The sequence below is a fragment of the Heterodontus francisci genome, chromosome 7 (genome assembly GCF_036365525.1).
Source record: "Heterodontus francisci isolate sHetFra1 chromosome 7, sHetFra1.hap1, whole genome shotgun sequence".
In the NCBI taxonomy this organism is placed as follows: domain Eukaryota; kingdom Metazoa; phylum Chordata; class Chondrichthyes; order Heterodontiformes; family Heterodontidae; genus Heterodontus; species Heterodontus francisci.
This window is the reverse complement of record NC_090377.1, coordinates 26,667,226-26,680,335: the sequence shown is the minus strand read 5'-3', so window position 1 is coordinate 26,680,335 and position 13,110 is coordinate 26,667,226. Positions and strand designations below refer to the sequence as shown.

Sequence of the window (13,110 nt, the reverse complement as noted above, 5' to 3'; positions counted from 1 at the left end):
CACTTTGTTCCAAAAAATGTCTTAACTCTAAAAGCAAAGAGAATTATCCTCTGCTTCTATTTTGCAATGATCCAAGCAATGACTGAGTGGGACTGCTCATTGCTGCTGAATTATGGGTGGTTTTGTGCTGTGAAACTGGGTTAATACTATCCAATCTCCCTTTTTTGTTCTTAATGGAGATAGGTGCAAAAACAAAATCTCCTTGGTAGCAACAGTAATACAATCAGTGCAAGGAAGTCCAAGTATGTTTTCTTTGCTGTCTATTTAGTTGCGTACCACAGAGTTTCATGCAATTCACAAAAAGAATGACAATACAAAGGACTAAATTCAAGGAAAATATACAAAAACACTCTCTTCCACTCACAAGAGCCAAGCTACAGACTTGAAAAGTTGGAATGAAAAGCTAGTTTTGTGTAATTTCAAGCTGACGGATGCTACTGATTAAACTTGCTACACTTTCAGGAGTGCAGTACAGAAAGGCTGATCACAGAGGTTTCGTAAGCAAGATGCCCAGGACTTACCTAAAGATTAAGTGGTCACATAGGTAGTTCAGACACCTCTGAATTAGTGTGACCATGCAATGAATCTAATAGTTAGCAACAGTAGTACTATTGAAGTCATATCAATGTGGCTCTGAATTAAAACATTCTTTTCCAAGAAGTAGGACTGAATCGGCCTCAAACAGCATGATAATGTCATGTATCTGAAGGCTATTAATGGGGCCCATATGAAATAAATCTGAACAAGTCAAAATCTGGTGATACAAATGGCACAGGTTCAAGTATTTTGTCTCAGACAGAGTACAAAGTCTCAGACCTCCATAAAAATGTTTCCTTGAGGTGGGAGAGGAGTATATATGTAACATATAAGCAATAGGGTTAAAGGACTTTGGCAAGTTAATATGGAAGGGTCAGTGCAGTGTGTAACTTTACTCAAGTTAGCTCCACATGGGCAACTGAAGAAAGTTAGAAGAATCATTTACCAATATTGTGCCACATCTTAATGATTGCACTCAAATTACAGAAAGTATTTTATGGAAGGAAGGAGGCGAGCAAAGTTTATTTTTGGTGGCTACTGTAAAGACAGTAATATAGACTTTTAAACATTGGGCTCCACAGCGAGTGACTCCAACTAAATATTTTTAGTCTAAGAGTAGTAGTATTACTAAAGTAGCACCGTTCATATTGTTACATCCAAATAAATAGTCATGTTGGTTGTAATGACTAACTGTTTTCATTTTCCAGCCCCTCTAGATTCCCAGGACAGAGCAACAAAGGAATACAAGAGAAGTGCAATTGCTACAATGTGCTTACTGTTGATGGAGTCATCTAGTTTTCTGTTAACAATATGCAAGTGCCATGCAGATCATTATAATCATGTACTCACGTCGCTCTGCAAATCATAGGCCTTCCTAGCTTGGATCACATCATTCTGGTCTGGCAGACAGGTCCACTGGTGCAGGTAATGTCTGTAGTCAATGTCACTGACCAGGGTCTGACATTTCTTGGCCAACAGGATGTCCAGCATGTCAGCTGGCATGTTGAACTTAGTCTTAGTTTTCTCAAAGTCTTTCTTGTACTCCCTGTCACTCTGTATCTTGGCTACATGCATGGACCAAACCATCTTGGGATCATCCTGAATGTTTCGGCATCCAACATGGTGGCCAAGCTGCTTGCGGTAGGCTGTTTTATATTTGTACTAAAACAGAGATCAAGCAAATTATATTAATTTCCCAAATTTAATTTGGTATAACTATACTTGGAGAATTTGAAGTATTGCCATTTCTAATTTGGATTCCAGACAAAATGAACAGGTCTACTTACATCACTGGCAATATCTCTGGATGCTTTTGCTGCCTTAATTGAGATGGCGTCAGTACGTAAGTTATAACCCTTCTTCTTTGACTCCTCCATACCAAGTCTGTACAGTTTCTATGGGGACAATAATGATATACTCAGTGCAAGCCCAAAGTTGCCAATCTTTCATCAACCTTCTAGATGTTTTTTTTAGGTTTCTTTTACTTCGGTATTTGACTTCCCTTCATACTGTATAGGCTTTTTCTTCTATTTGTGTTGTGTTCCTTCTGCTTGTTAAATTTTAATCTAAAAATGTCCTGATTAATTGCATACTCATCATTTATTTCATTTTTAATATATTCATACTCATGATATGGGCAATGCTGGCAATGCAGTATTTATTTACGTCCCTAGTTGCCCTGAATACATTAAGATTCAACCACATAGTATGGGAACTGGAGTCACATGTAGGCCAGATTAGATAAGGATAGCAGGCTCCCTTCCCTGACATTAATGAAGTAATTAGGAATATAGCAGCAGGAGAAGGCCAATCAGCCCCTCAATTAGATCATGGTTGATCATACCCTCAACTCCATTTACTTACATTTACTCCATATCCCTCGATACCCTTACCTAACAAAAATCTACCAATCTCCTTTTGAAAATTTCAAATGACAAAGCCTATTGGGGGAGTGAATTCTAGATTACCTTTACCCTTTCCGTGCAAAAGTGCTTCTTAATTTCACTTCTAAATGGCCTAGCTCTAATTTTAAGATTGTGGCCCCTTTTTCTGAATTCCCCCCACCAGAGGAAATAATTTCTCCGTATCCACCCTATTGATTCACATTGTAATGTTAACCATGTTGATTAGATCACCTGTTAACCTTAAACTCAAGGGAATACGAATCAAATTAATGCAACATATCTTCATAAATTAACCTTAAACCCTGGAATTATTTTATTGAATTTGTGCAGTAATCCCCCCAAGGCAAGTACATACTTCCTGAGGTGTGGTGCTGAACACAGCGCTCCAGATAGAGTCTGAACGAGACGCTTTACAACCGAAGCATCATTTTCCCACTTTTGTTTTCTGACCCCCTTGAGACAAAGGCCAACATTCCAGTAGCCTTTTCATAGAATCTTAGAATGATAGAGGAGGAGGCCATTCAGTCCATCGTGCCTGGGCCGGTTCTTTGGTGGAGCTATCCAATTAATCCCGCTCTCCTGCTCTTTCTGTATAGTTTTTTTTTTAACTAATTCTTTCTTGAATGTTGCTACTGAATTTGCTTTCATCACCCTTTCAGGCAGCACATTCCAGATCACAACTCGGTAGTAATAAGAAATGTTTCCTCGTGTAACCCCTGGTTCTTTTGCCAATTACCTTAAATCTGTGCACTCTTGTTGACCCTTCTGCCACTGGAAACAGTTTCTCCTTATTCACTCTATCAAAACCATTCATGATTTTGAATTGCCTTATCAAATCTCGTCTTAACCTTCTTTGCTCTAAAGGAGAACAACTCCAGCCTCTCCACTTTCTCCACATAACTTAAGTCATACATCCCAGCTATCATTCTAGTAAATTTCTTCAGCAACCTCTCCATCTTTCCTAAAATATGGTACCCAGAATTGAACACAATACACCAGCTGAGGCTTAACCAGAGTTTTATAAAGGGTTAACTTAACTTTGTTGCTTTTGTATTAATAAAGCCAAGGATGCCATATGCTTTTTCATTTTCAATAGCCTTCTCAACTTATCCTGCCACCTTTAAAGATTTGTGTGCATAGACGTTCAGGTTGCTCTCTTCCTGAACCTCCTTCCTACAAAAAATGTATCACACTTCTCTGCGTTAAATTTAATCTGTGACATGTCTGCCCATTTTACCAGTCTATCTATGTCTTCCTGAAGTCTATTACTATCCTCCTCCCTGTTGACTACATTTCTGTGTTTCGTATCCTCTGCAAACTTTGAAATTATGCCCTGTATATCCAAGTCCAGGTCATTAATACACATCAAAAACAGCAGTGGTCCAAACACCGAAACCTGAAGGACACCACTGTATACTTCTCTTCAACCCGACAAACAACCATTCACCACTATTCTCTGCTTTCTGTCCCATGGCTAATTTGTATTCATGCTCCCACTGTCCCTTTAATCGCATTGGCTTTAATTTTGCTAACAACTTTGTGATTATTTTTGTACCTATCAATTATGTACATAGACATATAAATCCTGCTGCTTCTCCACAACTTGCAATCTCTCACTATTAAGATATTACGATTTGTATTTCTTGAATTTAAAGTCTAAATCTTGAATCTAAAGGCTTCACACACTTCCCTATATTGAACTCCAAATGCCACAGTTTTGGCCAGTCACTTATTCTATTTATGCCCCTTTGTAACTTCCTTCTCCCATCTACTCAGGTTTCTGTGCCTCCTAACTTAGTGTCATCTGCAAACTTTGAGAAATATCTCTCTGTATGGTGAATTTTTATGACAATCTGAAAGTTTTCATGGTAGTTTTTCCTGACCCTAGCCTACAAGTTAGATTATTAAATTTAACAATTTACTATGATAGGATTTAAACACACAACTTCTAGGTTACTAGTCCAATGGCATAAACATTAGACTACTGCACCCTGCTAATCAATGTATGCTAATGAGTCTGCGCTCCTTTGGCTCTCTTCCATTTCTGTAGTAAACGTTATGATAAAGCGAATAAAAGCAAAATATGGTGGATGCTGGAAATCTGAAATAAAAACAGAACCAAAAACAGAATTTCCAGCACATTCTGTTTTTATTATGATCAAATACTTCTTCAAAATAGCTTCACTTACATCACTGCAGGCAATCTGATTCTGTTTTGCTAATATTATGCCTGGTGTATCTGGCATAACATGAATTTTGGTCTTGTCTGATTCCCAGGCTTCAATATATGCACGCTGAAAAATATGTACACACATGTTGGTACTTCGATAGGCCAAACAATTTTACTGAAAAATCTACATTTTCAAAGCTTTGAACAGTGTAAATTAATCCAACCTTGTTCATTGTATGTGCATTATTCTTTGCTAGGGTCATATCCATAGAGTCAGACAAGCTGCTGAACTTAAACGATGTTGGGTGCTGGCGGTAATTGATCTCACTCAGAATCTCTCCAGCTTTTTTGACTTTGGCCACATCGAGCGATTCCATAGGAGACCATCCGATACCCTTTAGCCAATCAAGGTCTGCTTTGTATACAAGCTGGAAGACAAGGAAAAGTTCTTACTGCTAACTTGATAATTACTACTGGTATAGCAGATGTCTTAAAATAACTTGTGTTCATCCAGTAACAAGATCATCAATGCAGCTGAGATCATTAATAACCTGGCTTAGAACAGATCATTTATATAAAAAAAACTAGCATAAACTATCATTGGTATGATAATGAAAGTTATATTTAGAAAACACCCTATCACATTTTTGAATGCATTGAATTATTTTGAAATTAATGACTGTTGTTTTGTAAGCAGGTGTGACAGTCAATTTTGGACATCGGAAAATCTCAAAACAGTAGCAAGACAAATGACCAGCTAATAGATTTTTGATGGTGATGGTTGAGGAAGCAAAGTTCATCCGGACACTTGTGGAACTTCCTACTGTTCTTGGATTAACATCATAGAATCCGTGATATCCACCTGAAGAGGCAAACTGGGCCTTGGTTTAATGCCTCATCAGAAAGATGACATTCCCTCTGTATTCTTCTGTACTGTCAGCCCGGGTTAATTACTCAGTTCATAGAATTACTCAAACAACACAACCTTCTGATTTGGAGAGAAGGGTGCAACTGAGTGCAGGAGGCACTAACCTGTGGAGCTCAGGCCAATTTCTTTTCATTGTAGTATCTTACACAACCATGCTATATTTCATAATTTAGTCCTTTTAGTTCTTTTATTTTAAAAATAAAAATGTGTATTCAGAAATAATCCTATTTATCCTGTAAACAAAATAATATTTTCAAGGAAAATTCAAAAGGTGTTTATCGTTTAAATAAAATTAAATATAAAATTGAGGGTAGAATTATAAAGGGGGAATCTGAGTTCATATTTGCAATGTTTTTTTCACTTAATATACCATTATTATGCAATACTGTAGCACTCATGATAGGATTTCTGTCCCATTTTGATCCCATATAACAAGAAAACTGAATATATGATTTGTTCATAGACTATTGAGAAAATACATTTAAGGCACCAAATATTTCCATATCATATTGCTTGCTTAAAAAAGGTTAATTTACACTCTGAAATTTTTAAAGAATAACATTTTCTTCTTGTTCTAAGAATGTTCTGTTATTAACAGACAAAAGTCTATGTAGGTTGTTGGTTACATCATAAGCCTTCTTTGCCTGTAAATTCACGCATTAATACTAAGATAAGTGATGATCCAGGATTACTAAACTAGAATTTTGAATTCACCACCAATAGAACCTAATTTGTCCCAAACCTCTGTGTATCTACCTTTAATACAATGGCCTATTGAACCTTGATTAAAAGGAGGGATATTGCCCAGCTTTGCCGACACACGTCGCAAGATTTTCAAATGAACTTTCATATAATAAAGAGGCACTTCAATTACTCTGTTAGACATATGCTTTCTGTGTCTGGATCACATTGTTCTGGTCTGGCAGACATGCCCACTGGTATAGGTAATGTCTGTAGCCTATGTCACTGACCAGGGTCTGACATTTCTTGAGCAACAGGAAGCCAATGAGAACACAACTTAGATGAAATATTCACTATTCATATTTATATCTTTGATACAATAACTAACTGAACCAAATCCACACCCTTGTAAATTCAAAGGTATTCCCCAAATTTTCTTACCAACCTCTCAAGAATTTTCAAAGGTATTTTCACATTTTTAGGAAGGTACTCACATCACTCTGCAACTCATAGGCCTTCTTTGCCTGGATCACATCATTCTGGTCTGGCAGACAGGTCCACTGGTGCAGGTAACGTCTGTAGTCAATATCACTGACCAGGGTCTGGCATTTCTTGGCCAACAGGATGTCCAGCATGTCGACTGGCATGTTGAACTTGGTCTTAGTTTTCTCAAAGTTTTTCTTGTACTCCCTGTCACTCTGCATCTTGCCTACATGCATGCACCAGACCAGCTTGGGATCATCCTTAATGCTGCGGAAGCCAACATGGTGTCCAAGTTGTTTCCGGTAGGCTGTTTTATATTTGTACTGCATAATGTGTGTAAAAGAAAAGCAAAGTTATTGGCATTCCCACAAACATTAAGTAAGTAAAATAGACAACATTGCATTATACATACATCACTAGCAATGTCTCTGGAAGCCTTTGCAGCCTTGATGGAAATTGCATCATTCCTCAGATCATATCCTTTCTTCTTTAATTCTTCGTATCCCAGTTTGTACATTTTCTGTGAAATAAATGGACAAGCTGATAGAAGTGACATGATTCTAATTGATATACTTAGAATTATTTGTGCAAAGAAACATTCAAGGCAAACATATCTATCTACAGGACTTATTTGGCAAATGGTAACTTTTGCAAAAACCTACACAAAATGCACTGGATTTTTTTGTTGTGATGCCAGTTAATGACACTGCCCAAGAACTCTGACCTAATAATAGCTCCTTCTTCATCTTTGCATCCATTTTTGTCTGATCACACCTCTATGAAGTGCCTTGGAACATAGGAACAGAAGTAGGCCATTCAGCCCATCAAGTCTGCTCCTCTATTGAATTAGGTCACGGCTGATTATCTGCCTCAATGCCACTTTCCTACTCTATCCCCATAACCCTTGATGTCATTAGTATCCAGAAATCTATCGATTCCTGCCTTGAACATGCTCAATGATTGAGCTTCCACAGTCCTCTGGGGTAGAGAATTCCACAGAGTCTCCACCCTCTGAATAATGAAATTCCTCCTCATCTCAGCCCTGATCGGAACGTTTCATTTATAAATGCAAGGTGATGCTACAATCTGTTGACAGTCTGTGAATGAGAAAAATTAAAGGTGAAAGGTAAGATCCCAAACCAATGTAATGCTTATGTTGGCAATGTTTGGAAGCGCATAGTAGATTTTAAAGTTAATAACTATTGATGAAAAATTGAGTGTATGACATATTTGCAAGTCACCCAAATCAAGTTTATCTCTCTAACCTCCTCCAGTCCTAGAATCCTTCAAGAACTCTGTGTTTTCCCAACTCTGGCCATTTATGCATCCTCCACTCCCTTCACCCCATCACTGATGGCTGTGCCTTCAACTGTCTGGTCATAAGCTCTGGAATTTACTCTCAATACCTTTCCATCTCACTATCTTGCTCTCCGCCTTTAAGACAAAGCTTAAAACCTACTTATTTGTCCAAGCTTTTAGTCACCTGTCCTAATGCCTCCTACTTATAGGCAGTCAAACCTATGTCTGATTATGCTCCTATAAAGTGTCTTGGGACCATTTTCTATATTAAATGGAATATTGACCACTATCTGGGTGAGTAACTTACTGAAGCAATTTACACAAAAGAGAAGAAATTCAGTTGAAGTCCCATCAAACACTAAAAGTACATTGTTCCGAAAGGACACTTACCTCACTAAGGTTCACTGTGTTTGTTTTAGCAAGTAGGATCTCAGGAGTGTCAGGCATGACGTGAATCTTTGTCTTGTCCTTCTCCCAGGCTTCTATGTAAAGTTTCTGTTATAAATGCAAGAGAAAGGAAATTAAAGTAACAGGTACATGGGATTACGTTCGCCACATCGACTGCAGTGTATTGCCCATCAAACCTCAAAGGCAACTAGGAATGGGTTATAAATGGAACCAATGTGCATAGAAGAATTGTATCCCTGGTAAAACTCCTCATCAACAACTTTAATGGTTAAAAAAATTAATGAATCCACGAATAAGCACAAGAGTATATTCTCCCCAGAAAAGAAAAAGGGATGGACATTCTTTGTGGCATTATAACAATTAGAAAGTAATTCTGAAGAATAACACCAATGCCAATGCTGCCGTAGTGGGATGTCTCCAGAGAATTAGTTCGGGCCTCTGGATTACTAGTCCAGTCATGTCGGACCAACTACTTAAATGCGTTATCCTTTCTATAATAGTGTTGAACAGTTTTAAAGCTGTGATCGTGATTGTAATTGTACTTTTAAAACAGTGCATCAACATTACTATTTTGAAAATTGGTGATAAATTGCTCTGAATTTCCTTTGGGGTAAATTATATCCGATAATTACTTCTTCAGAAAGTTTTCTGTAATGCTGACATATATAATGCAAAAAGGTTACTCAATTCAGTATGCAGTCTAGACATGGCAGATATTATGGTACAGCTATTGTTACGACCAGGTGAGAAAGGTGTCCAGCAGTCTCTTTCAGCCTTCACCTGGTCTTACCCTAACACACCATGTTTTTAGCTCCCTCTAGGTGAATCCTTGTTCACCGCTTTCCAATTATAAGGCAAAGAAACCAGCACAAACAGGCTTTCTTAGGTTTAAAGAAGAAAAGTTGAAATTTATTAAACTTAAACTCTAATTCGATTGATGCCTGCGAAGACACGATGCACCCATGCTAGCATGCACACGCGATACACACATTCAAATAGAGACAGAAAAGAGCAGAAGAAAAACAAAGTGGAAAAGTTGGAGGCAATATTTGAAGAGTTTTTGTTACGGTTCTTTAAGCTCACTGTAGAGTCCTTGATTGTAGTTAGATATTGCTTTTTGTTGGGGCCCAGTATTCTTCTTAAATCTTGTTCACGTTAGGAGACTTTTCTCTCTTGGGGTTCATGTGTCTTCAGTTTATTCAGAGGCTTGTGAGAAAGAGATGGGAGCAGACAGGAGAGAGATCTTCTCAGTCCAGCAGCAAACAGACACTCTGAGTTCAAACTATGTGGCCAGTTCAAAAGAAAACCATGGAACAGCCAGGTAGTCATGTGACCATCTGGTCTAACCAGTCATGGCCCTTGTGGATTGTATCCTCCTTAGCAGACCCTGGAATGTGCTTCCTCACCTTCGATGTCTGTTAGTATGTAAATGTTTTTTTTCCAGCCATGGCTGATCTGTTTAACAAGCCTTTTCTTCATTCCAGTAACAGTTTAAAATCAATGTTCATGACAAAATTACTGTGCCTCATTCTTGGCAGGTGGGGGCCTAGCATGACACCTCCACACCCAGCCGAATGAAATGCGATTTGAAAAAAAGCACAATTCATTAAAAGGGTCGAGAGAAAATATAAGCTGCAGAAAAAAAACATGCATTTCTCTCATTCAGTCACAAATCCTAAAACTTATTAAAAATCGCCCCTTTTTTGGCATCCAAATAAATATCTGGTTATTTTTTGGAGAAGTTTCTCTTCTGTTTGCCCATTTCCATGCCTGCCTAGGGTCTTTGTTCCTGCTGAGGTCATTTTTATCCCCAGGAGAGTCAGTAGTTGGCAGGCCTATCCTGAACTCTTCTTCAGTGCTTTGCTGAGTCATGCAAAAGCTTTTGACTTTAGGGGGATGGGTGGCTTACTTTTTTCTGACTGTGGGGGAGGATTCTTTGCTAATCTCCCCTTTGGCTCAGAGGACACTCCTGCCTGCTGATATTTGTGCAGACTCTACTGCACGCCCCTGTGGCACTTCGACTAAGTGAGGCATCACCCTCATGGTTTCTCTGCCCCGTAGAGGCCTTTCTTTGTCTCTGCAAGTTCCTGTAAATGCTGTGGTTTGCTTCTAGTGTCTGCATTTACATAGGAGGATATGGAGTCTAACATTTCAAACTTTCCGAGGTTGGCTGACTGGACAGTAGGGGTTTTCATCTAGGATTCAACCCAGACTTCCTTTAACCTGCCCTCTTGTTCACTTTTTCCCTTCTCTTTCTGAACTTTTGCTAGCCTTGTGCCTGCCTGTCCCTTTTTGTTCTCGATGGGGGTTCCCTTACAGTTCACCAGCCCTCTGCAGGAGCGTCCTTCCTAACACTGGTACAGCATTTAGGAGTACAGGTTTCACTGTAGGTTGGGGTTTCCCCTCAACCTGGCACATGTGGCAACTCCTACAGTACTCCACCACATCTTTGTGGAGTTTTGGCCAGTCACACTGCTGTCTTACATGGGCTTTGGTCTTTCGTATACCGGCATGTACAGCCACTGTAGTCCCGTGGGCCCTTCTTAATATTTCTCTCCAGTGCCTCTGCGGTACCACTAACTAGTGAACTCCTGCCCACTCCTTGCTCTCAGGTCTGTGAAGAAAACTCAATTTCCTCATCAGTACCTCATTCTTTAAATAGTAGCAATCAGGGACTCCCTCTGCTTCACTTTCAGACTGGGCAGCCTGTGCTAACTCTTGCAATACAGGGTTGGCTCGCTGATCCTCAGCTAGGAAAAATTCATTTAATTCATTCCCTGGGTCTCCTAACTTTCCAAAGAAAGTCTCAGACAGACAGACTGTCATCTGTCTGCAATGCTAATTCAGTCTCCTCTGGGGGAGCTGGTTTGGTCATGGCCTGATCCACTACACATTCAGAGAAACTCCAGGGGTCTGTCTCCTGCCATGGCCCTGTCTCTCTGACCTCTTGCGGTCCTTCTTTCACTACTGGGGGGTGCTACCACCTTCACCCCCACCAGATCATTATCTAGGAGCAGGTTAACTCCATCCATAGGCAAACTAGGGACAATCCCTACAGTCACCGGTCCCGAAACTAGGTCGCACTCCAGGTGCATCCAGTGTACAGGTACAGGCATGCACTGCCCTCCAATACTATTCACCACCATTCTGGTGTTCACTGTGCTCTCTGGGGAAAGGTCAGGCCTTTTCCCAGTAAAAGGCATCTAGTTGCCCCTGTGTCCCTGAGAATTGTTATGGGCTTGCTTGCCCCCACTCGAGGGGTATGGGGTTACTTTCCCTTCAGACACAAAACCCTGATAACCTTCAGGAATCCTATTAAATTTTCCTGCACTTGCAGCCATAAGCTTCCTGAGTCTCACCCTTACTGCAGTTAAAGCCACAGCTTGTTCTCCTGTGCTTTCCATGAGGTTCATTTCTTCACTGAGCGGGTGTGCCCTGATTAACCCTACCAGCTTTTAAATGCCCTGCTTTATTATAATAGAAGCACACGGGTCTCCTGGTCTCACTCTTGCTCACAGCACTTTCCCTTTTGGCTGGAGGAGGGCCTCCTGTATCTCCTGCTTTCCTTTTTCTCCCAGGACTGCCTGGGCTCCTATCACCTTCCCACCATTTGTCCTTTTTGGATTTTTGGGGGTGACTAGGAAAGGTTCTCCCCAGGAAACCGACTTATAAATTAAAGCAAACACATCAGCTAGAACGGCCGCTTGACAGGCTCTCTGAACCCACTGCTCCTCTACATGGATCTTTATGGAGAGTGGGAGAGAGTGTTTAAATTCCTCTACCAGAATTACTTCTCTGAGATTCTCATAGCTGAGCTGTATTTTAAAAGCTCTGGTCAAAAGCCAGATGTTTACTTCTTTTAAACTCCAGATAAGTTTGATTATCTTGATTCTTGGAGGTTCTAAACTTCTAACGATAGGCTTCGGGTACTAATTCATATGCCCGAGGATAGCATTTTCTGTCAGTTCATAATTTGATGAACTCTCATCTGGCAACTGGGAATAAACCTCATGTGCTTTTCCAGTTAGCCTGTTTTGTAGTAAAAGAGGCCAGGTCTCAGATGGCCATTTTAGCTGCCTTGCCAGTTTCTCAAAGGACACAAATAATTTTTCTACATCCTCCTCATTGAATTTTGGTATTAGTCAAGCTAGTTTTAACAATTCTGTATCCAGCTGTGACTTATGCTCTTCCATATTGGCCAAGCTTTCACTAGGGTTACTCTGTCGCCCCCTAGTTAACTCAAGTACTTCAGCTCTCTTTCCTCGCATTCTTTCTGGAATATTCTTTTTCTCTGTCTCTCCGCTCTCTCTCGTTCCTTCTCCTGTTTTTCATTTTCTTCATGTTCCTTCTGGAAGGCTCTTTCTTTCTCCCTCTCTCTTCCCTCAAATTCAAGTTTCCTTTTTTCCAGTTGTATCTTTGTTAACAATACCCAGTCAGAGTCTGCTTCTAACCCTGTTTCTGCTTCTTCATAATCAAGGGAAAAATGGTTGGCCACTAGTCCTAGGAGTTCAGACTTCCTAACCTTGCCACGGACATTGATCCCACACTGTTCAGCCATTTTCCTCAACTCCTCCATAGACAGTGCTTTTAACTTATCCCAAGTTACTTCACCCTGGCTTGGGGAGCAACTAGCTTCAGTTGGAGAAATGTTAGTATTCAAACAAACACAACCACAAGAAAACCTGTATTGAAATCTTGCT

The 13,110-nt window shown here is 39.8% G+C and overlaps 1 protein-coding gene across 1 annotated transcript in view; it reads right to left on the bottom strand.

The window, feature by feature from the left end:
* neb (nebulin) overlaps positions 1 to 13,110 on the bottom strand; it is a 361,674-nt gene that overhangs the window by 231,446 nt on the left and 117,118 nt on the right. The window contains exons 50-56 of the mRNA XM_068036260.1: positions 8,393 to 8,497; positions 7,116 to 7,223; positions 6,715 to 7,026; positions 4,836 to 5,039; positions 4,631 to 4,735; positions 1,824 to 1,931; positions 1,387 to 1,698 (exon numbers count right to left, since the gene is read on the bottom strand). Of these exons, the coding sequence (XP_067892361.1) occupies positions 1,387 to 1,698; positions 1,824 to 1,931; positions 4,631 to 4,735; positions 4,836 to 5,039; positions 6,715 to 7,026; positions 7,116 to 7,223; positions 8,393 to 8,497 (1,254 nt within the window). The remainder of the gene's footprint in view (positions 1 to 1,386; positions 1,699 to 1,823; positions 1,932 to 4,630; positions 4,736 to 4,835; positions 5,040 to 6,714; positions 7,027 to 7,115; positions 7,224 to 8,392; positions 8,498 to 13,110) is intronic.